Below are 20,719 nucleotides of genomic sequence, written 5' to 3'. Positions count from 1 at the left end.
TGTTTACTCTAAAGACTATGCAAATCAGTGTTTCTAACACCTATTATACTTCTACTGAAATAGAAAGAAAATACCAATAATGCTGAGGGGAATTGTCGGAACACTAACTGAGGTTAGATGAACAGTGAATGATAGAACATTCACGCCAACATTATCATGCGCAGTAAGACACCTTAGTAATAAGAGGTTTTGCTATTTATTACACACTCATTTATGAACAAAAATGTGTACAACATAGAAACATCGGAGATAAGTGAAAATGTTAGAGATTTTCATTAGATGAAACGATGTGGGAAACAAATTCGCTGTCCCAGAAGCGGTTGTTAGAAAACAAAAAAAGTTGGGCTTCTAGGCAATTTGTTGACAAGTTGTACCGTTCATCCGCATAGGCACATCCGGCAGCACTGAAAAAGCGTTCTACTATGTTGGAAGTTGGCAGTATAAATGTTGTATCGATAAATTGATCAAAGGTGGGCAGCATCATGTTCAGGCGGCGCCGTTTTATCAAATTTTGGCCGAAGGCCATATCCGATGACTCATCTATTGGACTTTCATCGACCGGTGCAGTTTCGGTGACTTTGAGAGCCTCCACTGCTTGACGCTCTTTTGCCGTAAGTTGACCATGTTTTTGGTTTTGAATTTTCACAATAGCCCTCTCAAACATAGGCGCTTGAACGATTTCGGCGTCGGGGCTGAGGTGATGGGCCATGGCAGGATGGGACGACATTGCAACATCAAAGAGGTACCTCGCCTCTGCGACTGTCAGATCTTCTTGCTGCAAAGTAAGCGTCAAAGAATCCAACTTGGCCAAATCACCGTTGAGTTGAGTGAGTTTATGAACATCCGCTGCGTTGAGAAGTAAATCCATCACCCTTGGGTCGGTGGTGAAAACTTCTTTTGCAAGAATTTTCTGCAGCTCGAAGAACCTGCGCACCATCTTTGCCGTGCTTGACCACCGTGTCTCATTTCTCGTCAACGGTCGAAGGTCTGTGTACTCATCCAGTAGTGCACTAAGCGTGCTGTATCTCAGGCGAGCCATCAAGGAGTTCAACTTACAGAGTACCTTAAAAAAGTAAAAGCAGGAAATAAGAAATATGCTAAATTTGAGCAGCTTAAAATCGCCTTGCGTAAAATTCCTTTGATAGAAGGCGTGGCCGCGTGGGGTATGTGAAAAAAATATTGTGGAACCGCTGTGACAGAGTGCACTCTGTCTTCAATATAGATATTGTGAGATATAAGTAAGCAGCATAGAAAAGAAGTTCACCTTTTCGTAGGGCTTCAAGAGTTCTTTGACAGCGAGGTTGAAGCGATGGGAGGCGCAGCCGACCAGAGGAACATTGCACTGCTTTGCAATGGCTTTGTTCACCTTGCAGTTGTCGCCACAAAGTGCCACCACGTTGGCCATAGACTTGCCGTACCTGCTAAGGATGTCTTCGATGAACACCAGGTGGTTTTCAGCCGTCTGTGCCTTGGGATCCAAAAGTGTTGAGAAGCCGAGGAGAGCACTTTCCCGACCGCGTGGGCTTATATACGAGGCGAAAACGCCAACGTAATAATCGGAAGAACAAGTCCATCCGTCGAATACCACCGCGAATCGGGATGGCAGATCGAAGGCGATTTTCTGTCGCACACCCTGTGTCACCAAGGCCAAATACTTCTTTAAGGTGTTTGTGCAGATTGGCTCCGTATTGCTGATGTCCCTGATGGTAGGCCGATCAACAACATTGAAAGGCTCCAGGTCGATACAAACCAACCGCAGCCACTTGAAGATTCGTATTCCTTTTCGGCAAACGGTTGAAGGTGACGACAGGAAATTTTCTATCGATCCAGGATTCGATGACTCCTGCTTCTTTGCATCACTTTCTTTCTGCAAGTGCTGACTTTTAATGTGGCTTTCCAAATTGCTCCAACCGGTGTTGCGCCGTTGGATGCGCTCGGCGCCACATGAGCAGCGCCATTTGCCGTTGACGACATCAATCTGTGTGAAGTACTCTCTAACCATTTTTTCCTTCGGTCCCATAACCGTGCGAAGATTACAATTAATACAGCGTAATAGTAGTGGTGTACAACATGTGCGTATGTGCATCCACGACGTACGTGCTTGAGGCAAAACGTGAGCTAATCAACAAGCCCGATTTTGTCCCGACCAATAAAAAGCTGCTTTGCAACCACACTATGTACGTACAGCTACCGTGTTTCCCCGAATATAAGGCCGGCCTTACTTCAAAATCATCGTCAAAAATTGAGGTTTTGAAATAAAAATATGTGCAAAAGTAATACATTTTCGCTAAAAATTTCTTAGAAAAGCATTGCCGTTGTTAAATAACGTTGATATCTACGGTTTTCATAGGTAATATGAGCCTCTTATTTGCAGGAAGGTTGAATTTCATTTCTCATAAAAAGCTGGGCCTTATAATGGGGGAAACACGGTAGCTTACGCGTATGCATGCACTGTCCCGATTGTGCGTGTATGTGCCCTTGACCGCATACGAAATGCTCGCGCGGCGAGAAAATTTGCACGTTTGTTGACGCAATCGACTAACAAAAAACCCGAATATTTTCGCAATTAATGGGTCGCAAACTCGCAATAATTGCTAATTATTTAAATTTTGCAATAAATGGATTTATGAATTTAAGCAACCATTCCATTAATTTTTCGCAATTAATGGCATTAATTTTTCACCAATCATTTATTGCTGACCCCTGCGCCTGTCCCTTACCTTTCTCTGCTGTCCTCCAACTTTCCCTTATCTTTCTCACTTGGTGGTCTGCTAGGGTGCCCAGTCGAGCCAATAGAAAGACAAATTGGCCAAACAGGGGCTATATGCGACATAAGGTCAGAGGTCGGAGGTCATTGGACGGGTAGGGCAACGGAGAGTGAGATGGACCAGCCGCCGCTTGCATGCCAATGAAATGAACTCGTTTATCTTTTTATAGAAAGCAATTAGTGTGAGGGACTGCTTATCAAATCAGCAAGGGAGATAGTAGGAATTTTGAGCATCTACCGTATTTACTGTACTATTAGGCGCACCAGATTATAAGTCTTTTGACATATATTTCTCATGCATAAAGGCCGGTAGACTTTAAGGCACATTAAATTGAAACTACTGTGAGAACTACTGTTTATTCATGTATAACCATTGTGTTCTTTAAACAGTTTCGGCTCATAATTAATCAGTCGATAAATATTGCTGACTTAAGGAGTCAATTTCGTACCACTGTATCAGCAGTGGTACAGATGACATACAAAAAGTCAATTGTGAATTTCCCTGCGGGGATGAATAAAGTATCTATCTATCTATCTATCTATCTATCTATCTATCTATCTATCTATCTATCTATCTATCTATCTATCTATCTATCTATCTATCTATCTATCTATCTATCTATCTATCTATCTATCTATCTATCTATCTATCTATCTATCTATCTATCTATCTATCTAATACAGCTTCTCATTATCAAACTTTTATTAATCACAGTTCCATAAATAATGCATTCTGATAGGTTCAACTGACTCTCCACTTCTTCACCTGTGCATCAATAACCTCTTGGTTTAATATGTGTACATACATAAAAGAGCTTGTATAGTATTTTCCTGAAAGCCTTTTCTTTTTCTGGCTCTGTCTTTCACAACGTTATCGGCACACAGGGGAAGAAATAAAGAAAATGTTAAACCTGAAGGCACTATGCAAAACAGTGTTTCTGGCACCGTGAATTTAAAAAGTGTGATGATGAGAAATTCTATTGTCTTTTGTTACCTCATCTGTGGTCTAGTGGTTAAATGTCAACGCCCTCACAGCCACGTCTCGGGTTTGAATCCCATTGCATACATTGGAAATTGGCCCAGCGATTATTATCAATTGATCAATTATCACTGAAATATGCATTAACACGGATTTATGTCTGGATTACCAATGTAATCCACTGTATTCTGCGGTATATGAGGCACACCAGGTTATAAGGCTCACATAGCCTACTGCAGTGTTTTTCAACCTTTTTTGAGCCAGGGCATGTTTGTTACATTGGAAAATTTTCGTGGCACACCACTAACCAAAAATGTTATAAAATGACGCTGAACAGTATGTTTAATTACAATATAATTTATAATACCCCGAGTTTTTACAGCGCAGGCACTTGATAATGACATAATATTTGCAGAAAATTATTCATAAATGTTTAATTTTAAAAAGTGACATTGGATGATTTCTCACTGCACAGCTGACTATCTCGTACGGCACACTAGTGTGTCGCGGCACAGTGGTTGAAAATTACTGCACTAGATAGCCAAAATGGCATACATATTTCATCTAACTTTCTACCTCAGCTGGCTCACCATCCTCATCATAACAGAATAAAGAGGCAAGGAAGACAATTAAACTGTTGACCACCAGATGGCAGAACCTACAATGACTCTTTTTATTCCAGTGTTTCCATTTATATAGAAAGAAAACTTTGGACATTCTAAAAGGCTGAGAGAATAATATGGTTGACTTTTCTCCACCCACTGTGGTCAATGGTGATGTGGACTGATTGTGCCTATGTATGAAATGTATCCAGAGAGGGAGGCAGAAAGATTAAGGAGGCAGACAAAGAGTTCACAGAAAACTGAAATCCACGATTCTACGTCCTGACCTACAAAGGCAACCCAGATGCTGGGGGCTACCGACACCCTCACATTTGCTCCCTTTGCCAGCTGCATCAGATACAGTCGGCGGTAACCCAACACCGGCAACAGAAAGATGCGACAGCACGTTGAAGGATGAGAAGTGGTTTTGTGTCCGTTCTCTCTGAAGTTCAACTGAGCTCAATACCCCCAAGGACTCTCTTTTCAGAATTCAGTTCTTACTGCCCAGTGTGATGGGAAACCAAATCGCTATCTTCTAGCAGTAGCTGTCCTAGCTTCAAGGGCGAGGATGGGGGAGTCCAAATCCCTTTTGATGCTAAAAAACTTTGCATTGCACCTTTGTATTACTCCCAATCTCCACTCATGTAATGCCACTGACGACTTTAAGATTGATTTTCAATGGCCTGTTAGTGATTTTGTTCTAAGATTTTAGGTCAATTCAATGGACAAGCCGTGCTAGGAACTGACAAAATTCCTGGCGACCAGTTTGCCTCCGGTGTCAGGTATCATCTCTTTCCTTTTCACTTTCACGGCTGCCACGAGCTACATTTTCGTCATTTGTTTTTGCAGGTTTACTCAAAGGAAATGTACAAGATTTGGGACTTTTTTACTCACTGCTGCCAACTCTCTGCATGTCTCATCATCGCAGCCTCAGTCAGCTTGTTAATGATGCACGTGCAAGTACATATATTTCTTAGAAGTATTCCTATAAACTATTTACTTGAGGTTTTGGTTGTGGTATGGACTCTGCTTAAAGCAGGCCTTCTCTCACTTTCACCACTTTCAATACTACACTAACAAATAGAAATGAATGAACTCAATGCAGGGATGAGCGTGAGATCACTGTCCAGCACTCCCTCCAACACTTATTCCTCCTAACTAATTTGCTCCACTACAAACAGCTTTGCTGAAGGTAAGATACAAGCCGATAGACGCAGTGCAAAACACAGCGTAAGGGCTCTTTGAACTAAATTGGGGATTGTAAACAGATACCTAATAGAGAAAATATTTAACTTTCACATTTTAAGGACCCCTCAAACTACGCACGCCACCTTTGGGTTCATAATCCATAAGTGCATATTATTGTTTGAAATAAAGCGAACATCAAACTTGTTCAGTAAAACACATCAGAGCCATTGAGAATATATGAGATTCCTTCATTTTTGCTCACCCGTAGCTGTGGAATTCGTCCATAATATTGTGGACCAGTTGCGACGACATGGGCTGATGGACCTGAGCAGCTACAGGCGTTGAGCCCCCACTAAACACTGGCTGAGAGTGTTTGGCTCTGGGGTCCCAGGTGCTGGCGGGCCCTCCTTTCTTGCTTCGGGGCAGAGTTCCGTGAATGGAGATTTGCTGGTACGACGTGATGGGGAAGTCGGACCCATTACAACTTGGAAACGTTCTGAGAAAGATAATGAGAAACATAGATGATAGATTTTCAGATTTCTTGTTCTTGAAATGTCTGGTTTAAAGAGCATTTAAGTGTATTGTATTTAGAAATTTCAGACCTCAAGTAAACATTGTTTTCATTTTATTTTACTCCATAATTTTTTTTTTATTAAAAAAAGAATGACTACATTTTGATCTGAATCATGTGGCCTACCTTGGCTTGTAGCTGAGAAGGTCCATTGAGGAGGCAACGGAGGATTGCAGCTTTTTTGAGGGGCAGCTTTCAACATTAGGAGAACTGAGGGCAGGAACCCGTATGTGGGAAGTTGTGTGATGTGCGTGGAGAGACCTGGGCAGGCTGGCAAAACGCCCCTCGGCCATCATCTTCCACTCTGAAAAACAAAGATGAAAACACATTTAAATATAGCTTTATGAATGATGTCATTTTTAACACGTAAAAAGTGAAAATAATGATTATAATTATCGATTCATAAAAAGTCAGGGTACATCTGGTTTGGATCAAAAGAAACTCAAAGCTCATTTGAAAAAGAAGACATGCTTCTTAATCTCTGTAGTTAGTCCATTTTCTTATTTGCATTTAGCTGAGACCAAATATTTGACCAACATTCTGACCAAATATTGCTATGGAATTATCTATTATATAGGTAGATGATTTAAATAATCAAGAAAAAGCGCAAATTAGAACTATTTAAGACATCATGTGTGTATATTTACTCAGAAAACAAAAAAAATCAAAATACTTCCCTATCAATTATCTGTATGCACTTACACTGCTTTTCAACAAGTTGGGCTATATTCAACATTTTCATTTCAAGAAAAATTGTACAGATGCGTTTTTACGAATGTCACCTCTCTTTGAAGAAAACAACCAGTTGATTAATGGGGAGACGCTATTTTTCTCTTAAATGCACACGTGATAAGTCAGCATGCCTTTTTTTCACAGTGTCTGTGTTGTTGCTTGACTTGAAATCTGTTGAGTTTAACAATTCCCAACAGCTAAGATTGTTTTGTCTTTTAAGTTTTACTTTTTTTAGATCTGTAAATATTTTAATCTATATTCCTTGTGTTTAACATTAAATTTGTTGCGTGTAAAAAAATAAAACCTTTTAATTTTCGTATTTCACAGTTTATCTGCTGTTGCACTAAAAGTAAATATTTTTAATTTACTTCATTTTGTGTTGTGTGTTTTTCTGGGATTCTGTGTTGCTTGACTTCAAAGGAGCTTTATAGAATCTGGAACTTTTTTACTCTCGGCTGCCACCTCCTGACTTGTGTTATCATTGCAGCTTCAGTCCGCTTATTCATGATGTGCGTGCAAGAAATGCACATAGCATTTCTTGAATGCACTTGAATAGACTCTTCTTTTTTCACATTTTTGGGGGTGAGGGCATTTGGACTCCATTTGAATGAAGCAGGCATTTTCTTACTTAGACTGTTTTTATGCCACACAAACAAATAAAAATAAAACAAAAACCCATGAGGACGTGCACGACATCACTCTTCAGCACTCCCCTCAGCCGCCATTCTGCAAAAATAATGTGTTCTGCCTCGAGTAGCTGTGCTACAAGTAAGATAAAAACATATGGGTGGAGTGGGAAATAAAGTACAAGGGCTCTTTGAACTCAGTTAGGCATCCTTAATACTTAATTGAGAAAATATTTAACTTTCAACTTTTTAAAGTTGGCTGAAACGACGCACTCAAGCTTTAAGGTTGCTTAGCATAAAATAGTTGCAAGTTCAAAATCCTTTAAAGTTCCTGTAGATTGAAAAAAAGGCTATTATACTGTGGTTGGATCCTTTGACTACTAGGGTCGTAGGGGCATCAAACCCAGGCCAAACAATGTTTGGACTTCAGTCTCGAATTTTTTGGGGGGTTTAAATAGTAATTCATTTTTTGTATATTTTATTGTAATACAAATTAATGAAACAAAATCATCTTGAGGGGTTGGGCTGCTGAAAGAGCCGGCTCATTTTACCGAGCAGAGCCGAAAGAGTCAGTTCTCAAAACAACAGGAATTCCCATCACTACAATGTTGAACTCCCGTTTAGGGTCAGGTGTATTATATTTATTATGATGCAATCCATCCATTTTTTACTCTGCTATGAATAACTAGAGCCTATAACATCTTTGCATAAAAAATGTGAACTTACAAATCTGCACACGTATCAGTTTTCAACAACCTGAAGGTGGACACTAAGTAACGCAAGACTTATGGTGTAATATGGCTTTACATCATATATGTGACAGTCATCCGATCTGAATAGCATGCACATGCATTGCACATATGACGAGAAAGACTGCAACAGGTGTCGGCGTTGGAGCTTTCCATATGGTTTCAAACACACACACTTTCACATTGGCACGAACATAAAACACACGTTCCCTTCAGGGCAGTCATTCCAATCGTGACATGACAACACGACTGCCATTTGCTTCAAACGCTGTGTCCACAAGTCGCTTTGGAAGTGGTTCAAGTGTTTATTGGATGCTAATCTGAATTTTCATTCTTTTTGACTCCAGACTAGTTTGTGCGACAACTGAAACAACGAAACAATGGCTATTATTGGAATAAGATTGACAGAATTAAGGCATGGAATTTGAAACGTACACTGAAAGTTGCGATTGAAATTATGGATTGAACAAATACTGGAATTTTAAATGAAGTGCATAAATTTCACTGCTAAACTAAAATTATTCCCGCCTCAAACAATTTCATCCGTCGAAGTATATAATGAATGCTACAGTCTACATCATTATTTTTCAAATTACAATAAGAGGCTTGGTTTGGACCTAGTCTAGTGTGCCAGAGAAAATTGCTCGGTTCAGTAGCTTTGCTTTATTTCAGTGGTCAAGTGTAACATTAATCCATATCAGTAGGTGGCAGATGATTACTTTTGTTTTCTTTCTATGTACTATTTATCTGTTCATGTGGTTGTTCAGGGAAATGGATTAATTATAGTATTTGTTTTTATGAGCCTGTTTAAAATTGTCTACAAATGATATATATATATATATATATATATATATATATATATATATATATATATATATATATATATATATATATATATATATATATATATATATATATATATATAATTTAAGCTTACTAAAACAAAAAAAACAACAACGTGAAACCGGTGCCAGAAATGTTTTACATATACAGTGCTTCAAGAACTTTTAATGAAAAAAAAGCGTCATCATTTTTAAGCACATTAAAAGAAAAGAAAAACAGTTTTTTATGTACTTTTCACACAACAGCCCACATTCATTAAAATTGTGAGCTGTCAGCTGATATGTAACAATGGCAAGAAGTTGTAGCAGACATACTGTTAGGCACTAATAGAAATCTGAACGCCTCGATAAATTCCCCTACTGCATGAGGATGACTTGACGCGCTATTATTTACAATGAATCACTATTCCAAAATAGTCACTATATGGTAAAAAAATTCCACAGGTCCTAGATCAACCAGATTTGGACTGTCCAAGGCCCTGCCTATTTTCCATGTCACTTCTGACTCAAATAATCAGCTCACCAGCAGTCTGTGTTAAAATCTGATATTGATCCTGTTTATTGAATCAAGTATGTTGGTGGAGGAGAAGGAGAAAACAGGCCTTTCAATGCCAAGGTCTGGCTCATCTCTGAAGAGCAGGATGACGCTTAATACAGAATAAGAAAACAATGGCTACCAAATAATTAAGGTGCTGTATTTGAGTCAGATTAGGAGGCCTCTCCTGCAACTGCTGACCATGGAAACCAGTACTATCTGTTTTACGTGGGGGAGAAAAACCTTACCCTAACAACCTGGCGAGTGATAAGCGCTGACAGATTGTACTGGCCCAGGACACACCTCAAGAAGCGGTGCCCTAATGACCCTCGAGGTTAAGAGATCCATGAAACGTGAACTGTATTTTCCAGACCATTAGGCACACCTGACAACCAAACATTTACCATAAATTCAAGAGTGCGCTTTATAATCCAGTGCACCTTATGGAACAAAAATACAGTAAATGAAACCGATAATGTATTATTACAATGAAATGCATCTACATACAGGAACCATTTATGAAATAAATCAATGTTAGTTGTTTATACGTTTATTGTGTTTTTAATATTAGACACTTGCAAAGGAAATTGCATAGAATGCCAGTTCGTTATTTTGAGTATTCTCGCACACTTCGGTTTGTTATTATGTATTATGCACTGTTTATCAGTATAGTGCATGTTAAAAAAGTAAGATAGTAACTGAGTTACCCTATAGTTAAACTAAGTATTTCCGTTACTTTGGAAAAAAAAATGTTGTTTTTCAAAGAATTGGAAACTTTTGAGCAGTGCTTGTGTCAGTTGAATAGAGAAGGATAGAAAGGTCTTCAATTTGACTGTACAGTGGGACCTCCTTACTTCGCAGTTCGACGTTCGCGGCTTCAGAGCTTCGTGGTCTGTAATGGTGAAATTTTTTTTTTTTTAAAAAGGGTCGGTTGAAGGGTCGTCGCTACTTCGCAGATTTTCGCTTTTTGCGGGTGGTTTTGTTCCCCATTAACCGGGTCTAAAAAAAAAAAAAGTATTCCAAAAAAAAAAAAAAAAATATATATATATATATATATATATATATATATATATATATATATATATATATATATATATATATATATATATTTTATTTTATTTTTTTATTTTATTTTTTGAAGGTGCACCGCTACTTCGCGGATTTTCACTTATCGCGGGTGGTTTTGGTCCCCATTAACCGCGATAACCGAGGTCTTACTGTATGTAGTGTTAATAGTATGTGCCTTATAGTCCAGTGCGCCCTATGAATGAAAAATATTTTTGCAGGTGTGCCTTTGATTTAGAAGCGCTTTAATATCTGGAAATTACAGTAATTTAGATTAACATTTGGAAGTAAAGGCCTGTTAAATTACGCAGCAACAATTGTAATTTCTCTGGCATAACATATTAATTTAAGTTTAAATAAAAAAGAAAAAAAGTGAAAAGTACAGTTGCAGTTGAAATGTTGGGGATTTTTGTGGCCATTGATGGATTTGTGGGGCCTGCAAGATCTGAAGCATTGTTTTTGGAATAATGAAGATTTCCAAACAAAAATATATCATACTTTCTCGCTTAGAATGTTTTCACAAAAGCTAGTAAAAGTCGGAGTTCTTACCTTTCGTTTTTATGTTTCTTTTGCGCGGGTACAAATGAATAGCAGTAACAATGTAGCTACAACAATTCACAAAAACTGAAACTAATTAAGACGTGTCAATGCAACAGATTAAACACATTCTTATTCAAATTACTTTTTTTTGTATATGATCATGTTTGCTGCCTCTTCCACTAAACCAGGAGTGCGCAAACTACAGTCCGCGAGCCACGTGAGGCCCGGCAGGCTCTTCAATACGTCACGCCAAACCAAAACATTAAAAATATAATGACTTCATAATAGTAAATAACACTAATAAATGTTTGGGTTTTTTGCTGCCATCTTTGTCCACATTGTCCATTGTGCGTCTACTACAGAAATACTGCAAAAATACTACCAAAAATCCTACAAAATCAAATATTTAATTGAGTTCTTAAAAACAGGGACCTCTTACATTATTTTTAAATCCTACTAATTACGACTACAGTAATATCATAACACAAAAATATTGCTAGGGAAATAATATAAAAATACTGCAGAAATCCTACAAAAAGTGTACGACAGATATACTACAAAAATATGACTACAGTAATATTACACTTATACTTACAACTTATTATATTTCTTAATCCTAAAATAAACATTTAATTACAGAAATAAAACTAAAGTACACAAAAATACTACAAAAAATGTACTATAGCAGGGGTGGCGAACACATGGCTCTAGAGCCGCATGCCGCTCTTGGCCAATAAGAATGCGGCTCTTTGCCTCATCATATTTTCTATATACTGTGGCTCTGCCTTGTTTTTTTTGTGTATTGAGGGTGGACACTTTCCTTGAAATCAACACAAGAACAATACTTGCATTAAAAGGAGAGGAGCGTGTTATGGGAAATAATATGTTTTTAATTGTGTGTGTTTGTGTGTCTGTCATGGCAGGTCAGTGCGTGGTGTGGCTCTTTGACTCTCACAGTTGTGTCAAACTTGTTCCCCACCCCTGTATTATAGGATACTACAAAAATACAACTACAGTAATACTACAAAAAAATGCTACTAAAGAAGTATGAGGAAATACACCTTTAATAATATTACAAAAATACTACAAAACACGTACTGAAGATATACAACTTATGTAGCACAGTGGGACTTCGCTACTTCGCGGTTCGACGTTTGCGGGTTCAGAGCTTCGCTGTCTGTAATGGTTAAAAAAAAAATAATTATATGTATATATATATATATATATATATATATATATATATATATATATATATATATATATAATTTATTTATTTTATTTTTATTTTTTGAAGGGGCGTCGCTAATTTGCAGATTTTCACTTTTAGCGGGTGGTTTCGTTCCGCATTAACCGGGTCTAAAAATAATAATTTTAAAAAATGTTTTTTTTTTTTAAAAATTTTTTTTTTTTTTTTGAAGATGCGCTGCTACTTCGCGGATTTTCACTTATCGCGGGTGGTTTTGGTCCCCATTAACCGCGATACCCGAGGCCTTACTGTACTACAAAAATGCTTCTACAGAAATACTACAAGATATAACTTTAATAAAGCTACAGAAATACTGAAACAATTTTAAAACAGTATTTTACAAAAATATGTCTACAGAAGTACAACAAAAATGCTACAGAAAAAAATACAAAAATATTTCTACAGTACTATTTTGTAATAAAAGAAATATTACAAATATAAGCCAGAAATACTGCAAATATTACAGTAAAGGAAAAGGGACCTAATTCATTATTTTGCTTTAATTGTGAGCATTTCAAAACAAATTTGATTTCATCTATTTAAGAATAAAAATAAAGAGATATACAATATGAACATGTAGATGTCTGGATATTTATTCATAATTGCAAGTGAGGAAAAAATGGATAGATCTCCAGGGCCAGGCCCCTTGGCCAAACGGTTTGCCCACCCCTGCACTCGACTATGAACTGATTTCAAACAGGAAAGGGAGCAGCAGGGGGTTCTCTTTTGAGATGATGCCACTTAAAATGCACAAACAGGTTTATAGGATCAGACACAGCTGACCCCTGCAGTCCCTTTCAGCACCCCGAGCAAAGTTTATTCTGCCACAAAAAGAACTGTAAAACCAATTCAGGTCCAGCTGAGACACGCTGGATCCGAGAAGGGATTCCTGCGAGGGGCACGACCACGACAGAGGACCTATTATAACACCCCCGGGGTTGGTCAGCTGTGTGAGCGTTTGTATATACGTGTGGCCCCGACCATCTGCTGGCCACACATCCTTTCTTGGGGAAAGAAAGGATCACTCAATGAATTGAATACACAGACGTTCACTTTTCGTGACCACGCAGTCTCTTGTCAAGTTGAGTGAAACTTTTTATTTGTCCTCTTCTTTAGTCATTGTACTTGGACATGATTTATCTGACTCAGCTGAATTATTTTTTATACCAAAGGGATGATCATAATCTGTAGTGATTTAAGTCTATTTAGATTCTCAATCATCCATATGCTGGTACTTCATAACAGTTTAATTGATTTAATTAATTCCAAATGGTCTTTTCTTTATCAGTGTGTTCATATTCATGTATTTTGTTGTGTATGCCCTGAGGATAGTAACGACACAATCAGGCATGGCCAGTGACCAGTAGTCCTGAATACCTGGAGGTCAATCACCTGCCTGGTGACCATAAACAATCTTCTTGTGAAGAACTGGTTTGCTTATGCCTTGATCTAATTCATCAAAATTAAATCAGACCTGCACCACAACGTAAACCTGCTTTCACCAAGTGCAAAGTCTTGTCGACTTTCACGACATTAGAAGGATGTTGTGTAATATTTGACCACTAGATATTGCTGTATTGTGGCATGCAACATAAAATGAATGCTACAAAGCACAAGATTAAAAACTATAGAGACTCTAAGTGACCAAACCACATCATTTTCTCCCTCATTTTTTGCTCAGGGGACAAGGCAACGGCAGAGGCGGGGGTCAGCAAACACCACCTCTTCCCCAACCGAGTCCTCACAGGTAAAATAGGAAATTTCCCTTGCGACTCCCAGAGCTGGTCCGTTCGCGAATGACAGAGTGAAAAGCCTAAGTGTAAGATCCACGGCATGCCACTGGCTTTGCACTACTCGTTGGCAGTTGCACTACGCGATACAGAGACATCTAGTGGTCACATTATCTAGTGTCCCTTTAAAATAATGCAATTTTTTTTAAAGTTAATTTATTTATTTTTATATTCAAATCAATATTGTTTTTTAATGAGTTACGTTTTTTTTTACCACTAGGTGGCACTAAATAATACATAATGTCCCTTTAAGCATGTGTCATTTAAAAAAAGGTATACTCCCAAACAAAAAGAACTCGACTTGGCTCTGCTCAGAAAATTCGGATATGAAGAAAACAAGTGTTTCATTGTCAAAAATTTGGCCCTTACCTTACACTTGCCTTTTGCAACACTTTAGAATTGCTGCTAAACATTTGGCAGTATCTTTAATGGCGGAAGCACTTTTTTTGACTTCAAGAAGCAAAAGTCAGATTTAATTTCCTGTATAGACAAGTTGAAGATGAGGAACAGTTGAATCACCGTTAGAATTTCAGATGGATGACGGAGCATTGACCAGGCAAAGGAAACCACTGCAGTTGAAGAAACAAACACATAAACCAATAAATATGGTTTTCATAAATGGCCTTGACTGTTTCTGGCACAGGGGCTACCATCTGAATTAGTAGTCAAGGAAGTTCACGTCATCAAAATTTATAACTGTAAAATAATAAATATCATATTTTCGAATGGGCAGCACGGCGGCGCAGTAGTTAGCGCGTGTGCGGCACAGTTCTGAGGTCATGAGATCGAACCTCCTGTGTGGAGTTTGCCTGTTCTCCCTGTGCTTGTGTGGGTTTTCTCTGGGCACTCCAAATTGTCCCTAGGTGTGAATGAGCGAGCGAATTGTCTGCCCCTGTGTGCCCAAAGACTGGCTGGCAACCAGTTCAGGGTGTCCTTTGCCCACTGCCCGAAGATGGCTGGGTTGGGCTCCAGTACCCCCGTGACCCTACTGGGGATAAGCGGTGCAGATAATGGATGGATGGATATTTTCGAATGGGGCAGCACGGCCATTGAGTGGTTAGCGCGTCAGCAGTTTCGAGGTCATGGGATCGAATCCAGCCTTCCTGTGTGGGGTTTGCATGTTCTCCCCATGCTTGTGTGTGTTTCCTCTGGGCACAACGGTTTCATCCCACATTCCAAAAACATGCATGTCAGGTTAATTGGCCGGTCCAAATTGTCCCAAGGTGTGAATGAGCGAGTGAGTTGTCTGTGTGCCACGCGACTGGCTGGCAACCAGTTGAGGGTGTCCCCTGCCCACTGCCCAAAGACAGTTGCGATGGGCACCCCGGTGACCCTACTGAGGAATAGCGGGGCAGATAATGGATGATTGGATATTTTCAAATCGATAAAGAGGATTTTCAAGTTATTAAAATGTTTTCCTGGTAGCATTTAAGAGCACAATTTATCAGTTAAAACTAGCACTTAGACAATGGTATCACTGCAAACAACAAAGTCATCACCATGAATTATTGTATTATTTCAGTGTGAATATTAGTGTTTAAACCACATGCTGTCCTCAATTTTCTCTAAAAATGACCCACTGTCACTAAACCTCCAACAGGCAGGTTAATTTTAAAATTTTAAACACCAAATTTCATATTGATTATTGCATATAACTTGTCACTAACCACAATCTCTCATACAGTTTGATCTTTTTACTTGCATTGTATAGCTAAAAAAACCTTCAGTGAACAATTAAATATTTGTAACAATCAACTTATTTGTAAAAAGGAGCATTTCCAATCCAAAAATGAACATCGATTGATTTTTTTTATTTTATCAGTTTTCTAAAAAATGCAAATGTGATATTTTGTTAAAAACTGGTCTAGTAAAACCACAGGATATTTCTAGTATTTGGTAGCTATGAAAAATCCTTCATCTAGCAGCTCATATTCTTAACAAATGACATTTTACATGACTAGGAGTAGCTCCTTTCGGTTAACAATAGATAAATTCTCCGACAAGGCTAAACGGGACACTCAAGGTCTTAAATTGCAGAAAAAACATCATCTACATTGGGTGGGAAACAAGTCCACATGAACAGGAAGAGGAAACGGCAATATAAACATCGAGACCGTAGACAGGCCATTTTAGATGATTACTTGCAAGAAAACTCGATTTCAACATGATCTCAGCCCATATTTAGAGTTATTACTCAAGCATTTAATACTTAAGTTTGGTAATTTGGTAATATGGGGATTTACAGCCTAGAGGTAAGGTGGGCCTAAAAAGTCCAGCTTGACCCAACCCAGGCCTGCCGGTATTGAAGCCCGACCCAGCAACAGGCTGACAAATTAACTTAATTTGCAGGACCAAGCTCTAAGCCACAGGTGTCAAACAGGCGGCCCGCAGGTCAGATCAGTCCCGTCCTCCCTCTCTCTCTCTCTCTCTCTCTCTCTCTTTCTTTCCTTTCCATCCCTTTTCTCCCACTCTGTCTCTCTCTCTTTCACTCTCTGTGTCTTTTACCTCTTTTGCTCTAACTTCCTTTTTTCCTTTTCTCTCTTTTCTCTTTCTGTCTTCATACCCTTTGCGCTTTTTTTCTCTTTCTCTCCTTCTGTCTTTCTATTTCTATTTGGATTTCTTTCCCCCTCTCTCACGACATTTTATCTTTTGTTCCTCACGCTCTCTCCCTCTCTCTCTTTTTCTTTCTTTGTCCCGCCCTCTCTCCTTTACCCTCCCTCTTTCTCTTATTTCTTTATCTCTCTTTTTTTCTCTATAATCTACTAGTCCGGCCCCCAACAGAATGTTTGTTTTATCATGTCGCCCCCGAGTTAAAATGAGTTTGACACCCCTGCTCTAAGCAAACCCCAAATTTCATATCTTATTTGTGAGAATTTGGGGGATGTAGATTTATGATAACTATATAAAGTTCGCCTTTTGTCATGAAACAAGAAAGAACAATGACTGGTGGATAATTCTTTTTTTTTAAAGTCAGGGTGAGAGACGCCCGGCCCAACCTGAACCAGGGGCAAAAACAGGTTGGATTTTGACCCGGGCTTAAGATCTTGCCTCAAATAAAGACTACCCCAGGGGGTTTAATGCGTTATCAAGTCAAGAAATATGTCTGCAGTCATCATAATTGTGTAGAAAAAATAAATAAATCTTGCAAAAGCTATTTATATACAACAGGGAAGACGAAAACAAACAAGATCACTCTCCTATTTCCTCTGGCTGGCTGGAAGTGTCTTCCTGCTTTCCCATGTCCACACACACACAAAATAGCATCGGTCGACCCACCCCTGGCCTGCAATGAACAATGGGAACAACTGTCACATGACTGTGGCTCAGAGTGAGGCTTTGTTTGTAGACAGAAAGAGGTGTCCTACTGCGCTCTTCAGTACGTGGGCCAACCAATGTGTGTGTGCGCATGTCTCTTATACATGCGTCTGCTATTAAAGCCCACAGCAGTAGCTGCCACTTTCCTGAGAACTTGGCCAACACGCAAACTCATGCGATCAGATTTGTGCAAAGATCTTTTTTAGTTGACCCTAGTAGCCTCTAATAGCTAGAGCAAAACCATTTGACTTCTATGCTTGCTTACGTTAGACACCAACACAATGCCACCTCCATCTGTTTATTCAGATGACATTCATTGTGCTTGACCTTTTGCTGACCGACTTGTAAAACAGTTTCAAGTCTCGGTATGTTTGCCTGACTTTGTTCTTTTGGGTTCACTTCCCACTCTGTCCCAATCGTGAGAGGGAATTGTTACTTGTCTCATTATGATGCTGCTGGGCTGAACAGTCCAGGGTGGAATTCCCGTTTTGCCCAAAGCCATTTGGGAGAGGCTTCGACTCTCTGTGTTCCTGAAGCAGTTTACAAATTGGATAGACAGGATTTTGCTTTTTTTTTTTTTTTAAAAAAAGCATGGCTAGTCTGAAGCTGCTATTGTGGAGTAAAACGATTTGATAGTGTTCAAATGTTTGAACACGATAAAATGGTTAATGTTTTGGTCAAAAGCTCAAAAAGTTTTTTAAGTTTCGATAATGCAACGGACTAGGAACAATGATATACAAAGCAATGCAGGAATATACCTGTTGTTAGCAGTTAACTAACTTTTTGAAACTACTCAGATGACGTCAACCAACTACCTCTCACCATTTTGTCACATATTCGATTTTATTTCCATAAATGTTTCGTTTATCTCATGGATTGCGTTAAAAGCAAAACCCGAGATAAGGGAAATCCATGAAGTAGGAACCTTTATTTCTATGCAATTAAATGTTATATTATACACGGAAACTGTAGAACAAACCCCTTTCATACTCTCAAGCTTATGTTAATCATTACTGTACCATCAAATGATAAAAAGTGGGGAGATCGTTTAGCCCGGGGAGTCAGCAACAAGCATCTCTTTGGCTCACCCCAGTGGCTCCCTGGCACTTTTCAAAAATTTCTGTTATTGGAAAATTACCTGGTTTTAGTCGGACAAACATGAGGAACATTTTTAATGTTTTCCAATGAATATACAGTCGATAAATAAAGTATATGTATGCAGTTTTTGTTGCATTCCTTTTAAAGATTAACCCCTTAATGTTCCTATAAAGTTCGCCTAAAATCCGAATCCAAGACATACCCAAAGTACATTGAATGCTGTTCTTGAACCAATTGGAGAATATGGACGGTTTTGATTTCTTTTGAAAGGTAACACAGTGAACTTCTGTCCACAAATTACTGCAAGTTCCATTACCATTGAGTAATCTGAGTCGAAACACACAGAACTAGAAGGTTTTTATTCTCGCCTGAATTATTTATTTATTTATTTATTTATTTATTTTTGCAGTCAAATGTCTGCAGATAAGCATAGCATGGACATCTTAGCTGGAAACAGGTGAGACAATAGCTTGAAGTCTTACCTGTCACCTTGTCAACTTTGATCACAATCCGAAAAACTAAACATTTCATTTTTGAGATGTAAATGGTTGACTTCTCTTTCCAGAAGTCAATCAACCATTTTCACACTTGTGCGTAATAATGGTCAGCAAAAATTAATCATGTTTATTTTGGGTTGTAATCTGCCCTATCGTTCTTTTCAAAATTTCATCGTGTGACCAATGTGTCATAAATAATTTTATTCGGTTACTACTGGCTAAAGATATTTGAAGCTAAAGGACATGATATCCGTTTTATCAATACAGGCCTTTTTTAGGATAATGAGGGCTGTGGACCATAAGAGAAAGCCTGCTATTGGCCAAGAGTGGTGCCAATCAATATGTCAGAGGCTGATGCTTTGATTCACTGGACTGTTCTGGATGTAATTTCAAGTTTGCAAAGAATAATCCAAGGAGCTGACTTCCAGGAGACATATTGGTGAGCTATCCCGGCTTTCAGGTATCTTGTTTCAGACTGATCTTAATGTTCTGTGATGAATACATTTAATAGTCAGCATATTTTGAATCCCAAGAGACTAAGCTTTCAATGATATGTGGCATGATGTATTTCCCCAACTGGTGACATTGCGCAGACACGTATTTGCTTCTTAACAATTCGGCAACTTCTCAACAGTCCCACCTTCGGGAATTAAGTTTTTATATTGTTTGGGTCCAATATGGCTCTTTCAACATTTTGGGTTACCAATCCCTAGTTTAGCCCATGAAAGAGCAGAACACAATGCACAATGCAAATCCGTGAAGTAGCAAAACCATGAAAAGTAAATCGTGTTGTTGCAAGGGGGTTTCTGTATTAGATTTACACCCCCCCCACACACACACACACACACCACCCAAATAAAAGGTTAAAAAAATGCCTGAATTGAATTCAATCATAGAGATTATAACGAGTAAATTGGAATTGGAAAATGTTCAAACGTGAGGGTTGTTCACTTATCCAAAACTTCAATCCACTGTAGCCAAAAGTAACTCAACCTTATTCTCATTGCTTAAATGCCAAATTTTATTTGAGAGTCATTCAGTCAAGCTGTCATTGTTTTTGAACAAAAATATTGACACTTTCGTCACATCAAATAAAGTCTTATTATTGCTCGTTCAGCACCTTGCAACTGCCACTTGTTGCCTCAAATACCATGAATTGATAAAGCAAGTTCTTGTGAACCAAAAGTGAAAATCTCCCATTCCTGACTCCATCTCTCTAAAACGTGCAAAGATGTCAAGGAGATGACGTTCTCCTAAAAGGGACTTCATTCCAACACGTTCCAAAAGTAAGTGCACTGAGAACTTACTTGTTGCGCGCTGCAGCCTCCTTGTGATGCTTTCTAGATTTCCCCTTAGGTCTTTTTTGAATTCATAGTTTGTTTGAAGGACAGATTAGCGGAGGACGGCAACTCACGCTGCTTTAGACAGGCATCAACAAGCATTGTAGCAGCACTGACTGGATAGCAAAACCCTCGCCTCCTCCTTCTCCCTCCGGGGAGTGATTTGTGAGGCCGGGGTCTCCTCCTCCTCCGTGCAGGAGGAGTTTGCTTCTCTCTCTCTTACCGTACCCCCCGCCC

At 38.8% G+C, this 20,719-nt stretch overlaps 2 protein-coding genes across 3 annotated transcripts in view; both read right to left on the bottom strand.

Annotated features, from left to right (window-relative positions):
- bcar3 (BCAR3 adaptor protein, NSP family member) overlaps positions 1-20,719 on the bottom strand; it is a 104,858-nt gene that overhangs the window by 61,383 nt on the left and 22,756 nt on the right. Inside the window, exons 1-3 of one of the 2 annotated variants that reach the window (XM_088348871.1) lie at positions 20,450-20,619; positions 6,234-6,411; positions 5,799-6,032 (exon numbers count right to left, since the gene is read on the bottom strand). In XM_088348871.1, the coding sequence (XP_088204997.1) occupies positions 5,799-6,032; positions 6,234-6,403 (404 nt within the window). In that variant the 5' untranslated portion in view covers positions 6,404-6,411; positions 20,450-20,619. Of the gene's footprint in view, positions 1-5,798; positions 6,033-6,233; positions 6,412-20,449; positions 20,620-20,719 lie in introns of those variants that run through there. The other variant, XM_088348870.1, reaches the window with a different exon arrangement.
- Positions 262-2,002, bottom strand: LOC148355011 (uncharacterized). Its single transcript, XM_088350149.1, has 2 exons — positions 1,265-2,002; positions 262-1,063 (listed from the first exon to the last, which is right to left on the bottom strand). The coding sequence occupies exons 1-2, from the start codon at positions 2,000-2,002 to the stop codon at positions 263-265; spliced, it is 1,539 nt and encodes a 512-aa protein (XP_088206275.1). The 3' UTR covers position 262.

The sequence above is a fragment of the Urocampus carinirostris genome, chromosome 12 (genome assembly GCF_059441175.1).
Source record: "Urocampus carinirostris isolate Australia breed hairy pipefish chromosome 12, RoL_Ucar_1.0, whole genome shotgun sequence".
NCBI classification, from domain to species: domain Eukaryota; kingdom Metazoa; phylum Chordata; class Actinopteri; order Syngnathiformes; family Syngnathidae; genus Urocampus; species Urocampus carinirostris.
This window is presented reverse-complemented; position numbering and strand designations above follow the sequence as displayed.

What these genes read in the sequence shown, in the direction of transcription:
- LOC148355011 (XM_088350149.1), bottom strand. Translation starts at nt 2,002, where the DNA reads ATGGTTAGAGAGTACTTCACACAGATTGATGTCGTCAACGGCAAATGG. An exon ending in TCTTGAAGCCCTACGAAAAG is followed by an intron (nt 1,064 to 1,264) that starts GTGAACTTCTTT and finishes TACTTTTTTAAG; the next exon opens with GTACTCTGTAAGTTGAACTC.